Source organism: Cyprinodon tularosa, unplaced genomic scaffold, assembly GCF_016077235.1.
Source record: "Cyprinodon tularosa strain WSP-4 unplaced genomic scaffold, ASM1607723v1 ctg187, whole genome shotgun sequence".
Classification (NCBI taxonomy): domain Eukaryota; kingdom Metazoa; phylum Chordata; class Actinopteri; order Cyprinodontiformes; family Cyprinodontidae; genus Cyprinodon; species Cyprinodon tularosa.
Window position 1 is genome coordinate 347639 of NW_024038657.1, and position 25479 is coordinate 373117.

General features: G+C 39.8%; 2 protein-coding genes across 8 annotated transcripts; both read right to left on the reverse strand.

The window, feature by feature from the left end:
- gpr173 (G protein-coupled receptor 173) lies at window positions 1–5436 on the reverse strand. 2 transcript variants are annotated; one of them, XM_038282816.1, is made up of 2 exons: window positions 4573–5436; window positions 1–3173 (listed from the first exon to the last, which is right to left on the reverse strand). In XM_038282816.1, exon 2 carries the CDS (start codon window positions 3006–3008, stop codon window positions 1800–1802), a length of 1209 nt encoding a protein of 402 aa, XP_038138744.1. In that variant the 5' UTR covers window positions 3009–3173; window positions 4573–5436; the 3' UTR covers window positions 1–1799. The 2 variants fall into 2 exon arrangements, with proteins under 2 accessions (XP_038138744.1, XP_038138745.1); XM_038282817.1 differs by lacking the exon at window positions 4573–5436 and adding an exon at window positions 3312–3565.
- An 8419-nt stretch (window positions 5437–13855) lies between these two features.
- si:ch211-167b20.8 (protein phosphatase 1 regulatory subunit 3A) lies at window positions 13856–25479 on the reverse strand. 6 transcript variants are annotated; one of them, XM_038282814.1, is made up of 5 exons: window positions 24287–25476; window positions 19379–19425; window positions 19046–19128; window positions 18806–18832; window positions 16126–16263 (listed from the first exon to the last, which is right to left on the reverse strand). In XM_038282814.1, exons 1-4 carry the CDS (start codon window positions 25159–25161, stop codon window positions 18806–18808), a joined length of 1032 nt encoding a protein of 343 aa, XP_038138742.1. In that variant the 5' UTR covers window positions 25162–25476; the 3' UTR covers window positions 16126–16263. The 6 variants fall into 6 exon arrangements, with proteins under 6 accessions (XP_038138737.1, XP_038138736.1, XP_038138742.1 ...); XM_038282813.1 differs by having other exon boundaries at window positions 19046–19131; XM_038282809.1 differs by lacking the exon at window positions 18806–18832 and having other exon boundaries at window positions 13856–16263.

Consider the following 25479-nt stretch of genomic DNA (forward strand, 5'->3'; position numbering starts at 1 on the left):
TGCATCAAAAGTAGAGTCTTTATTGATGAGTGGGCCAAAGAACCACCTCAGTTAAACTTTACAGATACAGGATATCATCTCGCAAAAAGAGTGCCAGACGTAAAAATTATGGACCTCACTTTTCCTTTTTCATATCAACATCTGTACAAGTTGTAATACCAGGTTTGGAATCTATGAAATGCAGTGGAATGCATGCTAGAACAGTAGGCTGTGCAAGTGTCCACATTTAAAAGATTGACTGCATGTTGATATCTCTATGCCTAACGCACTGAAGGTCAGACATTTTGCATTACATGAATCTTAATTTGGAGAAACAATTCAGTGCAGATCCCCGCACCAGCCTGATTTCGCTTTGATTTCTCAAACAAGACACTCAAATGGTGACATTTGAATCGAGTGGAAATATAAGAGGGCCGGGTAACATTCAGCTTCCTTCATGACGTGTCTTCTTTTGTGTTGTATTCTGGTGAAAGCATACAGTAACAGTACAGTACTTTAAAACATTCCCAAGACCATCGTTTGCAAATAAATATACATCTTCTATTATTTTTTAAACAGATGTAATATAAATACATCACTGAAGTCGCCATTAAATCTTACGCCCTGTTTGTAATATACAAGTGTTCAAAATGAAAATCTGCCCCTCCCCCCTTTTTTAAATCTTAACCCCCAGTATGTCACTTTTTTTTGCACATTAGCTTTAAATAAAAAAATCATACCACATTTTCAGTTGCAGAAATCCATTTAAAGGATAAATTTCCATATGATGGCGGCTGAATTTTTGCAGGATTTTGAGTGTGGCTGCTTTCATTTTGACTCAGTATTACTGAAACCTATTCTATCATCATTACTCCTGTCAGTCTCATTCTGCCTCTCTCTCTCCCTTCCAGCCTCTCTACCTTTTTTGCTCTCACACGCACACATACACATACACCCACCCACACACAAATGCTATAGAAAAACACGCAAGCAGGAATCTACATTCCTGTACAGTCTATACAATAAGAAATCAAGTCATATTTCAAAATAGTGTCATCTGCTTCAACATGTATTGTTTACAAATAAAGCAAAACAGGCAATTTTTTTTCTTCATTGTATGATACAAAGAAACCTGACACGCCCTAAGTCCAAAAAAATCAAGCATGTTTGGGGGGCTTCTGCGTTCACAACAGCTATTTAAATGTGTCCAAAGGTATTGGCTCTGCTTAATATTCGGGTGTCTCCTTTGAATAACTTGAAAAGGCGTCCAGAGGGGTCTATCGCTCCATTCAGACCCCTTTGAGTTCTTTGATGTGTTTCAGAGTTTTGCAATTCTCTGATCAACACTTTCTGTTCACAGTCCACGGCACATTTCTTCAAGGTTTTGATTTTTTTTTTATCAATTAAGGGTCTAATGTGACACAAACTAGTTCTCAGTAGAAAGCTCTGGGCTGTGTCCGTCTGAAATAAGGCAACATTATTTTGAAAATGGCATCTGTCACACCTAATTGGAGTAGTGATTGTTGGGATCTTTCCAATCTATCATTTGATACAGTACATCAGAGGTACCCATCGCCAAAGTGTTACCAGGGGTTTTTCTGTGCCACCTGTCCAGACTTTTTTCACCTCACTGGCTTATTCAAACATATACATTCTTCAAACATTGGCATCCTGCCTGAATTTGGTAGCAACATTTGGATTTTGTTGTGCAAAACAACAAATCGGACACCCACATTTAGAGCAAGTGGACTAAAACCCTACTGCTCTCTAAAATTTGCTTTGAAACCTGAAACATTCCTTGAATGAACCCTAATTTGGTCTCACATGATGCAGTAGGCCTCATCCTGGGGCAGGTGTTGTTTAGTCCTCCAGTAAGTGGGCAGATGGGCTCGCAGCACTTTTCTTAGATCCTCGTTGAGCAGGAGACAGAAGATGGGGTTGACGCCAGCCTGGGCGAAGCTCATCCACACTGTGATCGAAAGGTACCTGTGAGGGATGGCGCAAGACTTGACAAACACTCTCCAGAAGCAGGCCACAATGTAGGGTGCCCAGAGGACTAAGAAAAGCAGGGTGATGGTGTAGAACATCCTGCCGAGCCTCCTCTCAGAACGCACCTCCTCCATTCCGAGCAGTCGCCGGTGCTGATTGTGTAAATTCTGCCTGATGCCCAACAGAGTCGGTGGCATTGGACCCCGACCAAAACCTGCAATCCAGTTGGCTGCTGCTTGGCCTGTTGCCCCAGGACCATGAAAGGTCCAGTTCTGGCTGATTGCTGGTACCAGTTGGACTGGTTTCATCTTGCGGTGTCTGTATTCAAACAGCAGGAGTTTGGCATAGAAGCCATGAGTGGCCAAGACCACAACGGCCAGCATCAACATGAAACCCAGGGTGTCGTTGGTCTTCAAGTAGCGGTGTTCAAAAATGCACTGATCTTCATCACGGATGAACTTGTAAGTTCCCACATCAAAGACAGGAGGAAATGCCATAGCGACGGCCAGGGTCCACACCATGCAAATGATGGCGGCACAGGTCCAGATGGTCATGCGTTTGGCATAGAAGCGGTGGTGGGCGATGGCAAGGTACCGGGTGACGGCCACACAAAACAGCATGAAGGCAGCGTGAAAACAAAACAGAACAGCCATAAAAGCAACGACTTTACAACTCAAGGCGCTGTAAGTCCAGGCCGAGCTGTTGTGGACAGACACCAGCACAAAGGGGAAGCAAGCAGCGGAGCGGACTGCATCAGCCAGGCACAGGTCCAGGAGAAAGAAGTAAGGGGCCTTGTGGAGTGTCCTATCCCGCAGCACCAGCATAGAAACCAAGAGGTTGCCTACGAGGCTGACACAGATGATCAACCCCAAGAAGACCAGCTTAAAGTAGGCAGACACATCTGTGGCAGTGATTCCCCCGCTGTTGCTGCTGCCATCATTGCTGCTGCTACTGCTGCCTCCCTTCGCCAGTCCACTCTGGGAAGCTAGCACAGCCAGTAAACTGCCAGGGCCATCAATGGCAAAGCTCTGGTTAGCCATTCTATCGCCCTCCAAGAGAGCCTGCCTGATCTGGGCCCTTAAAAGAACAGCTATTTTCCTCCTGCCGCCTCCGTCGTCGTCTCCGCTGATCTCTACAAGGAGAGGCCGAGCGGATCTTTTCTACTCGACAGAATCATTTCTCTTCTTTGTCCACGGCCTCACCGCCTGGGAACAGAGACACACATGTTTGAGATAAAAAAAAAAAAACAGGAAACAAGATGTCTGACCTGCATGTGAGTGAAGTCTAAATGGATACAAAAAACACGAGTGTCGTGTTGGACGACACAGCTCAAAAATTTCTACCTTCCTGTTTCCCTAACGTTGGGATCAGATCAGCAGCTCTACAGCATGCCAGCTCCTTGGCTCACTCAGTAATTACCTAGCCCGTTGCTAAGATACTACAGCTCACATACTTTGTGCAAGTGTGGGTGTTTGAGTGAATGCATGGGGGTGTACAGGGATGAAGGGCGGATGGAGGGGAGGGGGGCAGACACAGCATAACCAACCCTGAGCATGTCCAACAAACAGAGATGTTGTAAATGAGCAAAGGACATTTTAAGCTTTCCCTGCGCTCCTCTGTATGTGTGTAGAGCAGAGGGTGCAGTCTATAGCATTCATATCAGAGAGCAAATATGGGAACATAGCAGCAGAGCAGGGGCAGCCATTTGTTTTTTTTTTTTTGTTTTTTTTCCTTTGACTCTGCGTCTGTGTGAAGTGTGCTACCTCACTCAACAGGAGGCGATAAAGTGATAGGATAAAGCAAAGATAATTACACAACCAAAATCAGAATGCAAGCAGGAACTAGTACTGATATATATATCTATATATATAGATATATCTATATATATAGACAGAAATACACCCTGGAAAAATCTAAATCTTCACTGGAAAAACCATCTAGAAATAAGGAACCATTTCTTAAATTAAGTGTATTTACCCTTAATTTGAGTAGGTAAATGAGATAGTTTGCCAATGGAATGTGTATTTTTACTCTTAAAATAAGATAATTAGATAATGTGCATCTGAAATAAGGCAATGCAATTGTGTTTTCTTATTTTAAATCTAAATAGTTTTGTTCCATTAGCAAAGTGTCTCTTTTACCTCTCCAATCCAAGAACAAATGGACTTATTTTAAGAAAAAAATGACTTATCTAGATTTTGATTTTTTTCCATTGTGTGTATATATTTATATATATATATATATATATATATATATATATATATATATATATATATATATATATATATATATATATATATATATATATATATATATATATATATATATATATATATATATATAAATGGGATGTATAATGGCTATAATGCCTAGTTCGTGTTGGCCCTGTCACTGTAGGCCAAGAACATGAATTTCTTTTCCCTGTGTGTTTTTTTTTTTAACAATATGATTTCACCTGATTAAATGGCTGCCAAGCCAGCAAGGCCTAAAACCCAGGGTGGAGTAAATAACAGATGAACAGGTGTCAAAATCACCTGTTTTGTGTGTGTTTGACAGATAAAGACAGAGAGAGGTGGAGAAGAACAGATAAAGATGATAACCTACCTTTCATTCCCCTCATTCTTTTCCTCCTATTTTTTAGTCTTCTCTTATTTCACGGCAAAAGAAAAAAGGATCCCGGTCGCTTTGTTTCACTGCTCGTTAAATCGAGAGAAAGACACATAATAAAGCTTCATGCTCTTGATGCGCTCTCAGCCTCAAACAACACCTGTTATGCATAAATCCATCCAAAAAAAACATGGAATAAACATGAAACAGGAGATGCTGTCAAATAGCATTGATCATCAACAGCTGATCAAATAATCCAGCATGAGAGAGAGAGATGTGTTAAAAAATATAAGAATGATAATAAAAAGAAGAAGAAAAAAAAATCCACCACCCTTTTTTACAGGGAGAGGGAGGGATGTGTTCATTTGAATATCATCCGAGAAAACAGATTTTATGTTGCATCACATCGATGGGAAGGCATCTGTTTTTCTCTGATCATATATGTCCAATTGATGTCAGGAATCCCAAATGTTTAGAATAAGCCACCCGCCACAGTTAAGGAGGAATAAAATAATAAAAGGTCTTGGCGTGCGCAGCGGCCAGTGGCACCAGGACAATTAGTCCACCCAGACAACAGCCTCGATGCGCCTCTGTTTCCCATCTTCTAGTCAAAAATATAAGGATGAAAAACCCAGAAATAAAAGGCGATGCAGCTGCCCCTCAACTGTCAGTATGCAGTCTTTGTTTGGCTGGTGGGCTACATCCTAATGCTCCATAATAAAAGCCTCCATGACAGATGGAATATATGAGGAAAGCCGAAGCCAAAAAAAAAAAAATCCAGCAGAGGTAAAACGAAAATTATTTTCTACCTCGAAGATGCTGCTTTCGACATCCGCTCTAGGACATCAATATATAACCCTTAAAAAAAAAGGGGGGGGGGGAGAAAAACGGCGCGGCCAGGATCGGGCGAATTATTCCTGAATAATCCCAATTATGGCTGCTGGAGAGGAGGCAGCTCGCACATTCGCGGAAAGCGTCGGTTTTATTCGGAGGGAGGGAGAAGGAGGAGGAGGGGGGGTGGCAGCAGGGAGGAGGGGAGGGGGAGAGAGGGAGGCAGGGAGGAGGAGGCAGACCTGCTGATATGGGGCATGACTTAAAAAGCCGTCCTGTAACCGTTTTTTTTCCTGTTTTGTTTTTACTGCATGGACACTGAGAAGCTCCAGCTGTCAACAAACCATTTCTCATTGGTCTCCTGTCCTCTGACACAAAGCAGGCTGGATGGACCTGAGATGACACGCACAAGGGCGGAACTAGATGGGGGGCCAGGGCCACCCCTGTGGTCACCCCTACCATTTTTCCCCCCTAATACAGATGGTGGCAGCAGTAATACTCTCAATTGTACGGAGCCCCCTGGGTGTCAGGGTAAAAAGCCGGTGGAAATCCGTGGGCACGGATTGATAAACTAAATTAAGAAATTGTGCTCTCGGTTTATTAATCCAGGCCCACAGATTGAGAAACTGTGCTCTCGGTTTATTAATCCGGGCCCGCAGATTGAGAAACTGTGCTCTCGGTTTATTAATCCGGGCCCGCAGATTGAGAAACTGTGCTCTCGGTTTATTAATTCGGGCCCGCAGATTGAGAAACTGTGCTCTCGGTTTATTAATCCGGGCCCGCAGATTGAGAAACTGTGCTCTCGGTTTATTAATCCGGGCCCGCAGATTGAGAAACTGTGCTCTCGGTTTATTAATCCGGGCCCGCAGATTGAGAAACTGTGCTCTCGGTTTATTAATCCGGGCCAGCAGATTGAGAAACTGTGCTCTCGGTTTATTAACCCGTGCCCGCGGATCAAGGGCGCAGATAGCGTGTACGTCAGGGGTGTTCTGACGTACACAGGTTCGAATGACCCTCAATCCGCCCCACCCACTTTTATTTAAAAAAAAAAAAACATACGGCGAAACTCACAGAAAATCAAAAAGCTTTTTCTAATTTACTGCTTTGCAACAACAACATAAAACAGTCAGATCATAGACGGGCAATCGTTTTGTTTAACTGCAGGCTGCCTGCGTCGTATCTAATCTAAAAGTTATCCTGTCTCTGGCATTTACCTCTCGAGCCTGGTTTCCATGGTTACTCAGACAGACAGTAGTGGCAGGACAGTTCCCAATTCCGGAGTCCGGACATCAACATGAGGCCAGCCATCGGCGTCGCCAGACCCCATTTACTGGGGCACGTGCCCCAGTATAAATGAACTGTGCCCCAGTATAAATCTAATAAATATTTGCAACAGTGATAAATTTTTTTTAATGCATCAATTTAGATAATTCCAACGGGAGGAGACGTATATTTCTACTCAAGTGCGCAGCAAGTGTGTTGTTAACTCCAAATTGAGGATGTATTAGCGCCCCCACGTCAGCGCATGTCACTGCATGAACTGCAAGTAAATCAACGCGCTGCTCTCAACTGAGTTGGATGGGACACTGTGCGGCTGCAACGTATTTTTTTTTTTAATTGACAGGTAAGAAACGTTCTGATAACGTTTCTTACCTGTCAATTTTATTATTTTCCCAGTGAAACCACATGCTTTATAGGCTACTAACTGAAAATGACTGCATTGGTTTGTAGATGGATATCAGGAAATTCCTCACACGAAGCAGAGACAGGGAAGCAGTAAAACAAGATGAGAGAGAGGGAGGTAAGGTCCCGTGGTGAATTACTGATTTAAGCTAAGCAGTTACATTAGGGACGTTATTAGCCATATGATAGATATTTACATAATTATAAATTAACGTTTTTTAATGTTTGCTGTAGAGAATGAGAATGAAGGTGCTGGAGTAGGAAAGGGAGGAGGAGGAGAGACTGACAGGCAAGAGACAGGTGAGAGACAGGAGAGACAGGAGAGACAGGACCATGAAGGTGATGAGGAAGCAACAACCAGCGTCCACAAACAAGAAGGGGACATTAGTGACTTAGGGGGAAAGCATGATGGTCCTAAACAAGTGAAGTTGTCCCACTATCCCCAGGACAAATTTGGAGTGAAAAAAAAAACTTTCATTTAATTCAAAATGGTTTGAAAGCTTTTTATGGTTGAAAAAGAAAGCCTTGTCATCAAGGATATGCAGTGTGTTTTCAACTTGCTTGATAACACCATGTTCCCCACACTAACGCAGGTCATCCAGATCTCCCTCACCATCCCAGTCAACAGCTGGAGTTGTGAAAGGTCATTCAGTGTGTTGAGAAGTCTCCACACTTGGCCGAGGTGCACAATGGGACAAGACAGGCTCCATCATCTTGCTATTTTATCAGTTGAAAAGGAAGAACTTTCTAAGCTGAGTCACAAGTGATTGACCACTTTGCAAAAATGAAAAATAGGAGGTACACTTTAATGCTCAAAAAATAGAAGAAAAACTTAGTTCAGGTTTAGTTAAACTTTCCCCTGAACTAAAACTCTGAAACCTATGAATTAATGATTACTTCAGAATGTGTATAAGGAAACTTTTTTTTTTTTTAAGTTTGTACTGTCTTATTTTTTATAGCTGCAATGTTGAAAATGTTCATGTTTGTTAAAACAAATATGCTCTTACACTCATTAATATCTCAACTGGTAATTTTGGTAGGAATGTATCAGGGTGGGGCAGTGTGCTTGTCTGTATTTGTGTATGGCAGGAGGGGCACATGCGGTAGGGGGCCAGTGCCCCAGTAAAGCTTTGTGCCTAGCAACACCCCTGAGGCCAGCCAAACCGAAAAAACAGAAAACAATTGCATCCTTTTTTCGAAAAGCACCAACTGTAAGTAAACTGTTCATTGCGGTATCATATCACCTTGCATTTTTTTTGGTTGTCTGTTCGATGTCGCCGTGGAAAAAAGAGTAGAGACGGTCAGTGAGAATAGCGTGAAGAGAGGTGCCAATGTCATAAGGCGGGAGGCAGGGGGAATCGACTGGCATTTATTTATTTATAATTAAATCGACTGTTCCGACTTTTTCTGGAGTTGTTGGGGGTCTTTCGGAAATGTGTAGGCTACAGTAGGCTACTTGAATCCGTATTTATGCCAAGCCAAATGGTTTAGGTTGTTACAGGTTGAATCATGAGAAAAACAAACTTCAAAGCTAGACAAATTCCACTACACAGGGGCGGATTTAGGAAATTTGGGGCCCTAGGCAAAGACAGGCATGGGAGGCCTCTGAATTGAGAAGACAACATATAGAACAGACCCATTATACAGATACAGAAATTTTAATAGAATAGAAATTTGAGGATGTCATGTATCTTCAAGTTTGTCTATGTCACTGTAACTCGGAGGAAAGAATCTCTCTCTCTCATTCATATATATATATATATATATATATATATATATATATATATATATATATATATATATATATATATATATGTATGTGTGTGTGTGTGTATATATAAATAAATAAAAGGTGCATGTCACAGGAAAGACTAGTGATGTTACAAATATGACAATTGCTTAAACTACAGAACAGTAAATTATTTAATCTATAATTAACGTGGCCCTTAACATCCCCAGCTGTGCACAATAACACACATTAAAGCAATGTTAATACAAAGCTGTAAAGCAGAGTGAGATGTTGGTAATAACTTCCTTATGTTTTTTGAATGTATAACTTTAATTATTAAGGACTAAAACACCTAAAACTTATGGGTGATTTTACAACATTTAAAAGCTGAGATTTTACTGAAATTGGGGCTACTGGGGCTCACACTGGCCTTAGATGTAATGAGCGAACTGGAAGTGCTGAATACATCGCTCCAAAAAGCACCCAGACGGTGGAGGGCATGGTCTCTGCAGTCTCAGTTGTCCAAGAGAGATTACGGGACAAAAGAAAGCCAGCCCACTTTGAGGCAGTCTTTAAGGAAGCAGTGGATATGGCTGAGAAGCTGTCTCTCGTGTTTCTGTGTGTTTACAGCCTGCACTTAAAGTCAGTCCATATTTAAATAAAACCTTTTTTTTTCCACACGTCATGTGGCATTTTTGGTGAGTACTTGGTACCAATACGTGTTATTTTCTTGCAATGATGGGCAATTAAGATTGATGGGTTGTCATAGCTGAGTAATAGCCAGTAATAGTAACTGTCCCCCACAGTTTCAAAAACCTATCTGCGCCCCTGCCGCGGATAGAGAAAACTGTGCTCTTGGTTTATTAATCCGTGCCCGCGGACTGAGAAACTGTGCTCTGGGTTTATTACCCGTTCCTGCGGAATGAGAAACTGTGATGTTCTGGCTACACCTCTGGACACGCACAGTCTGACAAGGCCATAAAAAGACATTCGGAGGATAACATTAGGCCCACAATCATATATCTGTAACAGGAGCGGAGCTAGATGGGGGGCCAGGGGTGGCCATGGCCCCCCTTTAAGTCAGGGGAACACTGTATGATTTTTTTTCAGTTGTTGCACGCAGCTGCTGCTCACACTGCACGACTAACTTTCGTCATACAGTGTGAGCTCAGAGCTCACGATTTATGTTTAGCCCGACGCTCTCATGCGATCTAACTGCTCACACTGTACGACTAAAAACAATGTCGGATTCAGCTCCGCAGTGAGATGGAGCTGCTTAGACTAGTCTATCTGGATGCCAAACAAATAGAAGAGGAATATGAAGCTCACTATAGTGAAACACGCTGCCTTAGCAATCTGTGCAGTTTTGTGCTAAAAGCCCTAAAAAGAAAAGGCGGCGACGTATTTGTAAAAACGACAAGGCTGAGCAAACATGGCTGCTACGGTCTGTCAATTTTACAGACAGAACTGCATTTCACTCATTGCATCCCTGCCATGCTGCTGTGTCTACACCTGAGAGGAAGAATAAAAAGAGGAATCCTTGTTTGCACATACGGCCTGAGTGATTTGCCCACAACCTCACGATTCCTGATCGGGATGTGGTCGTGAGAGGCTGATCACCCCTCGTAACCCCCTGTACACTACACGACTCACGATCAGGCTGCATGTCGGCCCGATTGAAAGATTCTTGCACGACTGGAAAATCGCACAGTGTACAGCACTGTGTACAGCCAGCACTGGCCACCCTTATAGAATTGTTCTGGCTACGCCTCTGCTCTTTGGAACACATATTCTAATTTACTGAATATGGCTATATGTTTAAGCCTCCCAAGATTAAAGGTATAGAGAGCTCTCTGCAGGTTAGCCCTTTAGCTAACCTGAAAACAAGCTTTACTTTAAACATCCCTTTAAAATCTCAAAATCTAATTCTGTTTTAAGGCATCATGCAATTTTCTGCAGGAATTAACCTCAACAGATTTCAAAATATCAAGCTGGATTTTAGTCCTCATAAAGGTCAATATAAATATATATATTTTTTTATTCAATAACATAGATTTTGTCATAATAGCGTGCTAATTTTCATAAAGCTGACAGTCATTTCTTAAAACAAAACAGTTATGCTACAATTCGAAAGAAGGTTGAACTAATTTCACAATGATTTAGTCAAGGCAAAAAGAATATGTTTGCATGAAAAAACGTTTAATCATAAATCCGCTGCTCAGATTGTGCATCATTAAGGTGCTTATTTAAATACAGTGTTGGTCACAAAGTTCCACCATCCTATCCCTTTAAAAATGTATGTTCCACATAGTAGCCCCTTCCTGTTTTACCTGCGAAGATGTGCACAAAGTGAATGTTGCCTTTCAAATTATTTTAAATGAGGGCCAACCATATACTCAAATGTAACATAAAGAACAATTAATGGTTGAGCATTAGTTTATTGGACATAACGCTGTTGAGTACTTAAACAAGAGCTCAATAAAATTTAGAATTAGCTATTATTTTTGTAAACAAAAAACTTTGACAAGTCATTCTGGTGTTTTTAATCTTAATATCCCTCTCTCAGTTTACAATGGCCAGGGGGCACTGCAGGACACTGTGACTTCAATGCAATGTGTGACCTTTGGCTTTCTTCTGCAGCTCATATTACAATTTGTGTTCCCACTTCAGAAAACACTGTGCACTCTTCAGTCATGCAGGCTCTAAAGGAGCTAATGTAATTTTAAAAGTCAGGGAGTGACTCCAGTCTTTTCTGCTCAATGTCATGTCTGTGAATACAGTTTGAGGAAATCTACTTCTATTGTGAAACAGAGAAAAAAAGGTCAAACGACAGAGGATGGGATCTTGTTTAATTTCAGTAAAATTCAAAAACACTTCAAACATTTCATTTTGTGCTTACATCTGTGAGGTTCATGATACAGGCTTATTACAGTTTGGTGCAGAGCAACAACAACAACGGTTTGATGTCCTAACTCTATACGATTTCCCATCAATGGAAAGAAATTCGATGGTTTGCTTTTTCACATCATCCATATCACTTATCACTCTAATTTGTACATCTGTCTTCTCCCCAAACTTCTATGCTTAACCACCGTGAGTTCACTAATTACTACAAAAAAAAAAAAACACACTTCTTATGCATTTTACAAATAAAACTCCATTTGAACAGAAAGTCATAAAATGTTATGCTAAAGTGAAGACATAAAACACACCACAACACAAATAACAACTAATTAAAGCTGGTATCGCAATAAGTTGGTTTGACTTAAAGTGACAAAAAATAAAAATAGCCTTGCATATGTGATCCATTTTAAAAGTTAACATTTTGGCAGCTGGTTGCTGCCATCTTGGTATTCTGGAGGCATGAGAGACCATATTTAGAAAAGACGGAGGAGTGTCATCCCTCTTTGAATCACTGCCAATGCTGGTCTAAACACTGCCTGTATAAGTTAACTCTGCACAATGTTCACATGAAATTGGACAGTAAAAATATTTCTGTTCACAGAAATATATCACCTAGAATCAAACTCTTAACACTGACCCAAACTTTGCCAACTGTCCTGCTAGCAGCTTTTATTTAATGTCAAATGCAGTTTAAATATTCAAACTAGCATCACATAGCTGCAAGGCATTGTTCGCAATAGGTATTTTTTCTCCATACAGTTAGATTTGGTAGAGTACAGACTGGGTTTCTGTGATGCATAGTTTGTTTTATTTATAGTGTGCTCTGGAAGTCAGTGGTTTGAACTTAGAACAACATTACACCAAACCTAACCTCATTTAAGTTGCGGGTTTGAACACCAACTGCATTCTCTAATGCATCCTGTATAGCTATCAGTGCTTATGACTATACAGAATAATAATCCATTTCTGTGCAATTTGTGCATCTGACATATTGAGAAGCATGTTCAACAATATACCATTATAAGACATACCAACTCAGAAAATGAAATAAAAGCTTAATACTACAGCACTTAAAAGGCTTTGTTACACATGGAGGTCACATTGGATACTTAACCCATAGTTGATAAGGGATGTCTAACTTTGCACAGCTGGGTTCTCAAAGACAGGGATTGTTGGAGTTGATTCTTATATTTGAAACTTGGAAATTCAAACTCCTGTGTTTAAAACAAACAAATGAACACAAGAAGCAAAAAACTGTAGCACTAACATTAGCTGTGCGTCCAAGTCACACCTTTTTGCAAACAATGGCTTAATGTATCCTAACTAGATACATATTTCACTAAAAACACACACAAAAAACATTAAAGAGCTAAATTAATCATGTTGGCATTCCATAATTGTAGGATTAATCTCCTTAGTCGCCGGTGCTCAATGACCAAAGGAAATATTATTAGCAATTCAAGACAAAAAGAAGCATCCCTTTGCTTTTTAGATTCTAAATTCTGCAGCAAATGGCAGGTCTTGTTGTTTTACTTTTTCAATGAGGTAATCCTTTCAGAAAAAAAATATATATATATAAATTGAGTGTTAGTATTAGTGTTTTCAAATGCATTGCAGCCATATTGGATTTAGAGTACAATGTTGGAAACAAAAGATGGTGAAATACATTTGTAATCTGAACTTGACTTGAGCCCCGCGCATGTTATAGTTCATTTACCAAATTGTAATTTATACGTTCAAATGGAAAAGTCAGATACAAGGAAAAAGAAATTGTCAGCTTACGAAAACACTCGCAGTGCTATTCCCAATTCTTATATTGACCTATTGCACTCTATTTGGAACCACAATATTCCACAATTCATCTGCAGAGCAGGCAAATTAAGATCATATTCATAATTCTTTATGAATATGATTTTAGCAATTCAGTTATGTGGACCACTTAAAACAACATCCACCTTTAAACTGCCAAATGGTAGCTTAAGAACTGGAATTTATTAAGAAAATATACACTTTGTAAAACAATAAGGACACTTAATAAACTTGAAAGTTGGTTAATTATCCAATTAACAGCAAAAATAAATGTGTGACACTTCTATCAGCAAAAATGAATGGTTTAAAATTTTAATAAAAAAGGTCATTTTAAAACATTTTTAAAGAAAACTACATGTAGCAAAAGACATAACAAATGAAACATTTTAGAAGATGTATATTTAAGGGTAAGTGGTGCCTACAAGGTGAAAATGTTTAGAAGATAAACGCCTGTGATCACCAGTAGTATTAGTCTTTAAGGCACTTTCTCACTGGCATTACTTCTAGCTACACCGACTACATCTGGCTTTTATATAGTAACATCAGACCCTTTGCTACATTTGATGGCTGTAATTAAAAGTGCATTGAAATACTGACTGAAAGAAACCATATATTCTATCGTCACACAAGAAAAATATAATTCACAGATCATCTACACATAAATGACAATTGAACCCTGTTCCAGAGCCTCACTTACCCACTTATAATAATTCAAAAAATAGCCTTAAGGAGGGGATGCATAGGTGTAGCAATGATAGCGTTGTGATGGAGCGATCGTATGAGGCAGAAGATTTCTCCCCACTGTCTTAACCAGAGACAGGATACAGAAAAATGAGCCCCACCGGTTTGAGCCGCTGGCTCTATAGATTGGGAAGGCCATCCCTATAGCCAAGCCTCTAGGCATCCCACCATAGAATGGGGACAGCTACTGAGTGGCAAGTTGGTGTTAGATGACAGGATATATAATATCAACATAAAAACAGGATTGCAACAATGTGCAGTGAACTGTCAAAGTAATGCCCAGGACATGTAGACAGCTTTATAAGACATCCATCAATAGTTGAGCTAAAAAAGTTAATTTTGAGGGGTGTCCTTTAAGAATTAATTTGACCTCAGTGATCATAATATTGTAGAAAATACTCTTTCGTGTTATTCTTCTACATATTGTCAAAACCTAACCTGCAGTATTTTTACGTGGACTTTGTTAAAAAACATATATTTCCCCTTGAAGGTTTTCCATATTTTGATAGATCAGAGCCTGGAACTATAATGTATTCCATTCTAATTCTATATATTTGATCAACCCAAAGTAGTTTATTATTAAGAAGAGGATAAATTTAATAAAAATGCTGGGTTGTTTTAAAACTGGAAAATTGAATAGAATCAGATTAGATGAAAAACAGCTGTGAACATTAGCTTTTAAGTCTTGCCACAAGTTCAAAATTGGATTTAAGTGAAGAAAGTGTGGACTCTGGACCCCCTGCACCATAGTAATGCTTCAACCTAAACTATGTTCTCTATTTCTAGCTGTTTTTTGGTTTTAATCCCACTGGAAAGTAAACCTCTGGTGTAGACTCAAATCCTTGCAGCCTCCATTTGATGTTTACCCAGCAATTTAGCCACTTATATCTTCCCTTAAAAATAAAATAGTCTTCTAGCCACTGCTGAATGAATATGCATCTCCTAAGCAAAATACTGTCACCACTACCCTATATACTTAAAAAAAAAGCTTTGTAAATTATATTTTGCACATTATTTGAAGGAGACGCTCATTGCTAAACCCGTTGTTTTTTTTTGACTCACTAAAAGGCACTTCATTTGACAGGAAATCAGACTGAAGTTTTGAGGAAATTTTAGAAAAGGTGCAAAACCAGAAGCAGCCCAATAAAGAAGAGAGCACTGGGTGTCTGCATCACAAGTGAGAGGGAAACTACTCCGGTCAGAAAGAAGATGCATGGCATCAGATTACTGCTGAAGTCATCTTCAAACATCATCTCAGAAACATCTGACAAGACTTCAGGGTGATCTGCTAATGATGTGTGCAGAGAAATGTAAGCAGGTTCTTCTTTCTCATTCCAGGCTGAGGGAGTTTGAGAAGATACATCTTGGTTTACCTCAGTAATGTTCACTGAGGGGCTTTCAGTAAGCTCAGGTGACAGTTGACCTTCATTCTCTGCTCTCACAGGAGTCTCAGCTCTTCCGTCTGCATGATGGGCTGTAGATTTTGTGGAAATTTCAAAAAATCTTTCTTCAAGTTCACTCAGTCCCACGACAGCTTCTCGCTCCGGGCCTTCGGTCACACTGGGACAAGAGACACTCTCAGCAGCCATCCAATATTCTCCTGCTGTTAACAGCAGACTGATCTCTGCTACAGGGGGAGCTTCTGTAGTGGGGCTTTCCACTCTCTCAGCCAGAGACTCGTCTGATCTCTGTTTGGATTCTTGAGATGGAGGATTGGAGAGAGACTGTGCTGCAGTGGGACTACTGTGCGCGGACTGCTCTGACATGCGGTTCATAGATTCCCTGTGGATAAAATGTGAAGGCGAAGACTTATCTGGAGTGATTAATTCACCAGCATGCAGTACATAGGCTGAATACGTTTGAAGGTCAGCATTGGAAGACGTTGAAGGTGATTGTTCATCTGGGAATACAGCGGGAGTGGACAGAGCACCACCAACAGAAGGAGGCCCGGGTTCAGGTGCGCCAGTGGAGCCAGACTGGTGAACTGCTTTCTGTTGGAGTAAAATGTAAGAAAACAATGATAGCTCACAGGAGATAACAGATCCAAATTCCACTTCATTACATCAAACCACAAGAAAAGCATTTCAAAACACACCAATACTTTTCTCTTAAATTAACCTCATGCTGACACTGTGGCGGTGAGGACAAGACGTAAAAAATGCAGGTAAATAAATACACTTCAATTCCTTAATAGCAGAAACTGTTAAACTGATAAACTGTTAACTATTAAACCAAAATGTATTCCATTTATAAAGACCTCAATTAAATACTGGGGAATCAAACAAGAAACAGATTTTAAGTTTAAACCTTAGAAAAACATTTTTTGATTGAAGTGAAAGTAAACACCCTGATGTGATCGAGGTCTTTGGAAAGAAGACTTTAGCAGGTTGTGGGCCTAGTTAGAGGTTTAAAGTGGAATCATAGGAATGTATGTCTGCCATCAAACTGTATAGAAGAAGACGGATCTGGTACTGGAAGTCAGAGGTGTACAGATTAAAAAGGAATGGTGAGAGTGCCGTCCCCTGTGGTGCTCCTGTCCTGCTGACTACTTGATTAGATAGCTGACCCTTCAGTCTAACAAACTGGTCTGTTCAGGTAGTCTTTGATCCAGGCAATTGCTGATGCCTCCGCCTGAGTCTTCTGGAGCTTCTCACAGGGTACAGTAGTAGCAGTTTAAAGGTTTCCCGGTTTTCATGATGGGTCCTTGACTGCTCCTTGGGAGGTCCTTCGCTGGTAACCCACAGGTCAGTGGGGGGTAATGTAATCTGCCAGGGTTTTCCCAAAAAAAAAGTAAATTAAAAGCAATCCACTGGACTTTGTTTCCAAATTTGGAGACGTTTCGCTTCCCATCCAATAAGCTTTTTCGATCCAAAATGTCAAAAATAGCGTTGAGTTTGAGGTTTCATACAGTAGGCCATCAAAGCCTTGTTTTTGTTTTTAAAATATGCAAATTTAAATGGAAGAAAGGCATTTGCATGTTGTTGTTTTTCCAGGACAGTTCTCTTAGATAGACAAACAGATACGAGCTGTTGTTAAGTCAACATTTTTTTGTAACAATGGCTCATTGTGAAAGCGAATCCTTATCTTGTCTTTTAGGGATCTCAAGAAGGTTACCCATGCTTTTATCACATGTTGTCTGGACTATAACTCTTGACCTGTCTGACTCAATCAATCATCCCAGCAAAGTTAACAGATAGTTCGGAGGACTGCAGCTTGTCTTTTCACCAATACAGGGAAGGATCTATGCAGTTTTAAGATATCTTCAATGGCCTCCTGACTATCATCCCATTGATTCTAAAATTCTACTGCTGACCAATTGGCTGTGTCCGAACGTCCGCCCTAACCCCTAAATCCCTTAATCTCTATATAGAGCGGGGACTATATACTGGAATTTATAGTGAACTCAGTTAACTGACCATACGGACAGATGATCACTACTTTTTGCCACCCGTTGGTCAAGTAATTCCGCCTCCCCGAGTGGTACCTCAAAGATATCGTGGAAATATCTGCTCATCTAGTGACCATAGATGATCAATACTTTTGAAGATGCAGTGAGGGAAATTTCAAGTCCACTTCTTTTTCACCCATTAGACATTCGGACACTCATCTAAAATGGCATAACCACTATAGAGTGCCCTATATTGTGGTTAGGGCAGACATTCGGACACAGCCACTGTTTTAAATGGTCTTGCCCAGGATTTCCTAACCCTGATCATCAGCACCCATTGTTTTGTATGTTTTAGGGGTTTCCTTGCCTCCACTTACCTGACCTGAATGAAAAGGTGATTAATAGGCTTTTGCAGCATTCAATGGCTGCAGAGGAGGTGATGCAATCATTTGAATCATGTATGCTATAGTAGAGACATCTAAAACATGAAGGGCAGTGGGCCCTGAGGCCCAGGGTTAAGAACCCCTGGTCTAGCCTCATTCCATCCAGAGGATTTCATCAACATCTATACACCTTTGAGGGAACTCCAGTGAGCCAGCAAATGAAATTCAACATTATTGGCATTTTGGCAAAAGAATAACAAAGAGACATATGGTTGTGCCAACTTCAGCTGCAAATCTCCTAGTGCAAAAGCATGCATGTGAAATATGAGATGAAAATAACACGAGGATGAGACGGCGAACACATAAACAAGATCAAAATTAGCTCCATACATTATTATGTTATTTGACTGCTATTTTTTGTTAATTACTGATATGATTTTCTTATGCTTTATTTTCTCAGCTTTAAACATTTCTGCTGCCTTTATGGCGGCTCCTCTATAAAGACAGAACAGACATGAAGCGTTGGGCAGTGCTGCTTTTGCCATCCATATGTGAAGATTTGTGCTCTCTAGTGTTTTAAGAAATAACCTTATTCTTTCTTTTAACGGTGGAGAATAAACCTCAAAATAAACACAGACATATGACAAAAACAAACCCCCCAAAGAACATGCACCATCATGATGCAGATGCTAATAGAAAAACAAGGGTAGAAAAAATAAAACAGTGGACGTGCTACAGCACTGAGAAGAAGTCAGACATTACCTAAGTTGTCGCTGAAGCTTCAATGAGCTGTGAACAATACAAAGAACCAAGCCAGTGATGTAAGCTTTTTAAAGTTGAACAGGAAATGTCTGTTATGTTTTATTAGATCTATGACTTGAATAAATGAAGAAAGCACTTTGGGTCCAACTGCATGCAGCACAAAATGATTTCCTTCAAAGTAAGCACTCCTACTTTAGCAAAGCTGAAGCCTGGTTCTTACCCTCTTAACTTTATCCTTACCTCCACATCAATTTCAGGATGTATGATGACTGGACACACAGCTGAAGGCCTGACCAGTTCTGCTGTGAAATTCACTGGTTCCTCTGCTGATGTAAAATGGGAGAGAAAACCTGAAAGATTAACGATGAGGCCAAGCGCAGGAAAAAAGCGCTGATTTTATTTCCCAGAAAAGAAATCTTTAAAACAAAACTAAAGAAAACTAGTAAAACTTAAGATAGTTTTATATCATCTGTAAGCATAAACTATAACATCTCTCAGTTTTTAATTTCTTAAATATTCTAAATTGAAGAAGAAAACTGATCATTGCAGTTTGTGTGGTTGTTGGTTCAGTACCTTCTTCTTTCTCCTGATCATCCCCTGAAGCGAAGTCATCATCCATACTGGAAGAAAAAAGCAACATGTGTTTCCATATTGTTGAATAGTTTTTAAACATCTTCTAAACATTATGTCAAATCGTACTATATTATATATTTATGTATTTAACAATTTTGAAGTAAAAAAAGAAAAAAAATTATACATACATAATATCCAATACATATTGAGGGGTTTACTTTGTTTTTACGCTGGAGGAAAAGATTTACAATCTTGATTTTGCGAAGTAAACTTTAGGATTCTACAAAATTGCAGATTGAAATGTTAAACAAAATATGACGAACAAGATGAGGGATCTTTAACAAAATGTGCATTATGTGCATTATCTAAAAGATATATTTTCTTTACACCTGAGAGAACTTTGCCTGAGTTTTACTATTTCACTATGTTTTATAAATTACAATTGTTTTTGATTTTGGCCAAACAGTCTGAGACCAAAGATACTAATGTAGTAAACGATAACTGTAATTCACAAATGTTCGCCAAACTATGCAGACAACGCCAAATTCAATGTGTATAAATCACCTTAAACGTACATAAGTCACCTTAAATCTCTGCCTAATTGTTTTTTTTTGCTTTTTCCTACCTCCATATAATACTTGAAACAAAATCATTTTTTATGGCCACATACTTGAATTATCGTGTGGCAATGTATCTTTCTTTGCACCTTGGCATTTTGATATATAATGGAGATTTAAGATTTATGACAATTGCAAACAAATTTAACTGTAAGTGACTTCTTTGTGATATATATTATTCTTTTATTTAGTGCTATAAAACGTAAATTTCCTCACAGCACACATGGGCTTCAAATTAAATGGTGAATTTATCATCATTGACAAAATTTCGATATAACCTGATCTATTCCAGACACATCTTTATCATATGCAACCAGCACATGCAAACAGTTGTTGTTTTTGGCTGTTCAATGCCAACACAAAAAGCTTCTCTAGATTCAACCTTATAAAATAAACTTAAGTGGTTATATGGAATCGTTCTTTGTATACTACTTACTATTTGGCATTTATGTTTTCCAAGAACCCCCCCCCAAAAAAAAAAAAAAAAAAAAAAAAACTTTCTGGGAAATCAGTGCAATATTACAATAGTAAAAACTTTTATGAAATATTGCATATTTCCCTGCAGCTGACCTTTCTGGACTTTTTGGTTCTGTTCAAATTTTATTTTTGAGTTTTCAGTTACCCTTTAATTTATGTCATAGTTGTGTTTTGATTGTATTTGAGCACCTATGTATTTCTTTTTCACTCTCTGTTTCCCCCTTGTGCCAGTCTCCTTCCCCACTTGCTCCCTTCTAGGTCCTTCTATTCACACCTGCACCCAATCAGCTAATTTCTCCATGCATTGTTCTGTTTAGTATATATACTCCTCCTCTGCAGTTAGTGTTGGCTAGATTATCTTCCTTATCTCATTCTTCCATTCCTTTGGTTTATTCCTTCCTAATGTCTCCTAGTTTTTGGTACTTGAGTTTATTGTTGATCAGTTCTGGCTTATCGCTTCTGTATTTTTACTTCTTCATTAAATTACACAATAAATCAGCTCTGCCTCTTCAGCTCTGCATTTGGGTCTTCAACAAGTACCCACTAATTCTGACAATAGAAAATAATTTCTGAGGAACGTCCTGGCTGACTGTCTGCCAGAGATGGCAAAAGTACTCACTTTCTGTACTTGGGTAAAAGTACAGATACTTGTGTTAAAAAAATACTCTGGTAAAAGTGGAAGTACTGATTAAACTTCTTTACTCAAGTAAAAGTAACAAAGTACAGGCTTGTAAATATACTTAAAGTATAAAAGTAAAAGTAGAAACCACTTTTTTCATGCCGTTGCCTACATTTTAAATGGATGTCTGCCAATAGGACTAGATCTCCGTTGTGTTCATTTTCAATAATCTCGTCGTCCATACTACTATGCTAACGCCACCGCCACCAAGCTGCAATGATTTGCCGCAAATGAATACCGCTGAATCTGTCGATTCATCTTGTAGTGGTGCGTCAAATGCAACGTAGATTCCCATGCAATTAGATTGAATTTGGTATTGATGACGTGAAAAATAATAACGGTAACTCCATTGAAATGATTCAAAACTAAAGTAACGAGCCAATTTTTTAAAATGTAAGGAGTAGAAAGTACAGATATTTGTGTAAAAATGTAAGGAGTAGAAGTAAAAAGTCGCCATAAAAATAAGTAGTAAAGTAAAGTAAAAATATCAGAAAAATCTACTTGAGTACAGTAACTTCCCATCTCTGCTGTCTGCACATGATAAAATACACCACAAATACATTTTTTTTATTTTATAATGTTTAGTTGCTGGTTATTTTAAGTAAAAAAAACCATCCCTTTTCGTGTTAAACTGGTCCCTAAATACTGATTTTGGTCTCCTTAAACTCCTTTGTACCTAAGCCGGCTGTATGCCAATGGTCATTTAAGGCATTGAACATGCTTTAACAATCTGACTGACTGTGCAATAAAATTTCTCCAAATATTCTTCATCCATAGTGACATGTTGTGTAAAGGTCAGGGACTTTAGTCATCAGACTATCAGTGAAAGATGTTGAGGTGGAAAATTCCAGAGTGAAAAGTACCTGACTAAGGCTGAGAGTAAATGTCAAATGAGAAGCTTAATAGGAAAGTTCTTTACACATCTTTCAAAAGAAAGGTAGGGGAGACCACAACATTGCCAGGAGCTCCAACAAAATGTGCTAAAAGCCCAAGATTTGTGACAAACATGTGATAAGAACTCCAGAAACTGTTTATATTCCTTGTATTTTTATTACATTTTCTGCCTTGTCTGATTTAAAAAAACAATGGCTAATTTCTTGTACTTTTTTAGTAAGAACTTGACTCAATTCAGTTTAAACTCGTGTAATTATGAAATAAAACTCCTTATTTAAGACTGCTGACTTCTGAAAGATTTGCATATGCATTTTAGATCGTTGGTTAATATTTTAAAGGTTACACTTCAAGTAACAAATATCCTTGAGTAAAAACTCCAAGACATATGACTAGTCTATTCTTTGACCCTGAACATGACATGGCAGGAAAAAAATAGTTTGTTCTTGCCAGGAGGGCAGGTGTGTGTGAAACTGATTTATATCACCACCATATATGTATTCAGTCATTAATTACCTTAATAAACAGGCTCATGCCTATGTCCCAGCAGCAGCATCAGTTTATGAGTTGTTTGATTCTTTTTATACGCCCCTCACAAGCTTTGGGGACCTTTACTACAGCAAGATCTATTACCACCTTTCATGTTGACGTTATAATAAATATGAGGATTATCTCACTTTACTGGACTGCAGAGGGAAGCAAAGCGATCTGTGCAGCAGCCTCTTAATTACATTTGGGACAGGGCTAGTCTGCTCCTTTGAACTTGCCCCACTCCCCTGTGACAGAAAAGGTCAGAGTTAGGTTTTAGTGCCAGGGGAAACGCCAAGACTGAAAACGACACCTGTCCTTTTCCTATTTTGATCGCGTCACACACTACGGGGGCTGCTGGCATTCGACGCGGGGTGTAAGCTTTCTAAGCACTGCTTTCTGGGCAAGTGGAAAAAGACAGGAATACATTTTCGAAAGAAACAGGGAGCTTGAAACCTTTACATGTCACAGTTCTGGTTCACATGTAGGTTCCCCTATGGCAGCGCGGCATTTCTAGGGAAAACCACGGATAAAGGGATTGCTTGTTTTAGACTCAAAGTGTGTTAGTAAGCAGATATCGCTCTGTTGTTCCTGCCTCTGTGTCTCTGTTGTGGGGATCGCTATATCTGAGAGCTAATATGTATATTCTACTTTTCACTTGAATATTTCCAGGATTTCATAAAACTAACCAACACAGATAAGCACATAGTTGGGAAGTTGAAGGAAAATAGAATGCATTATGGTTTAGCAATCACCTACTTCTGATTCTGATTAGTAAAATCCAAACCAAAGATCTATCTACAGCGTTCACCTCATTGGTAAACAGAGATCATGATTGTGTTTCTTAGAATAGAAACGGGCCTCAAAGGTCAGCGAGAAAACCTTAGTGAACAATAAACATGATGAAGACCAAGGAGCAGAGCAGATTGCTGTTCATAGATTATTTTCATCCATTCTGACAGAGTTTGAACTATTTAACTATGAAAACTTGGGCAAATGTGTTCAGACCTCTAAATGTATAAAGCTGGCAGAAGTATAATTTAAAATACATGCTGGTGTAATTCACTATCGGCTGAGGGAACAAAATATCCCTCAACTGGAGGATTATGCACTACTATATGTTGGTATAACAGAAAATCGCAATGCATAATATTGAAAACATTGATTGTCATTAATAAAATGCAGAAAGAGTGATGGGTATGAGTACTTTTGCATTCCTAAAGAAATATTTTCTAATATTTTTTGACCCCATAAGCATCAATGATTAAAAAAAATTACCACTCTTTGGCTGATTTAAGTCTGACCAACAGCAAACTCTCAGTTTATCAATTTATAATTGGCAGAGTTGATCAAATTCATCTTGCACTCCCTATATGCTTTAATATTACCAAAGCGTAAATATATAGAATATTCATAGTTTATTGCAAATGTCAACTGGATTAGGTTTCATTCAATAGTTTTAGTATTGCTAAAATGAAAAAGATTTCAAATTGTTTCAAATGTAAATTTCTGTTTACTTTATAAAAGTATTATAATATTCATATTCATTGGTTGTTGAATTTGATCATAGCAAATTAAACTTGCCTTCGCCCTAGATTTGAGCAAATCTGTATTTAATGTGATTTTCTCATAGAAGACCTTATATCAAATTATTCTTTATGACTTCTAGTCCAAACAAGTCTGACAAGAAGTTTCTGCCTCACATAAAGCAGCTACCTGCAGACTCTGCGGGTCTTCAAGATGCTCCTTTTTTGTGCCATTTCAGTGCCAGGTTGGGCTGAATCATCTTCATAGGACAAAAGCAGGGTCACAGCATAATTCAGAGAGGAGTTATTGGCCCAGAAATCACCATCAGAAGTTTCATAGCGCACCACAAACTGAATCCGAGAGCCGTGCGTGGTGTAAGGAGGCGCAAAGGAGAGCTTGAAGGAGAACCGATCAGTGTCTCCATCGTTTGATCCAAGCACATACTCTGCAGGGTGGTCAAAGTAGGAGGCCCAACTGTCCATGGTGGATCTGATGTACACCGCTTTGTGGAAGGAGATGTTCAGAACTCTGATCACTCCACTGAACGCTAGCGGCTCATCCTCCACCGGAGAGATCTGCTCCACCTCCACTTTGTTGGAGCGCACAATCCGCAGCAGCTCGCCGCTGTCTGGAGCGCTAAACTCCGGGTGGATCCTGTAGGTCGGCTGCCGCTCCGCTTTGCGGTATTTCGCCTCCTCCTCCTCCCACTTTGCGCTGTCCTCCTCGTCCGAGTCGAAGGCTAAGAACTCGCGCACATACACCAGATCTCCACCTGTTGTATCGGCGAACGACACCCTCTTCCCCGCGGAGAGCGCGCGGTGGATCCGCATGTACTCGGCTGTCTCGTCGAAGATGGACGCGCCTCGCTTCCTGGGCACCGGGGAACACCTGGGGATGAGGCGGACACGCTCGCTGTCATCATCCTCATCATCATCCTCGTCCTCTTCGTCATCGTTTTCCTCATCGCAGTCCGAGCGTGAGCGACCCTCTGCCTCCCCGGTTGACTTGCTGCTTTTAATCGTTTTAAAGAGGCCCTCCTGGCTTGGGATAGTTAAAAAAGACATATTTACAGATGTGTGCAAGAGTGCATATGGCGTCCTCAGAATAAGTACTTGTAAATACTCATGGTCTGCGGAGCAGTGCTGTGTTTGGATCCAGCGGTGTCCCTGTGTTACTACGGAGAAGCTGCTCAGCGCTGTCAATATGTGGCAACAGCGACATGGAAAAAGGAGCTTTCCCTGCCAGCGCCTGTGACAGACTATCCCCTGGTTAAGATGACTTTATGCCGCGCTGCTTGGCAGCTCTTCTGAAAGCAGTAGCCTCTACTATTAGTGCTGGTCCTTTTGGTGTGACCTAAATATGTGTGTGTGAGTTTTTTAACC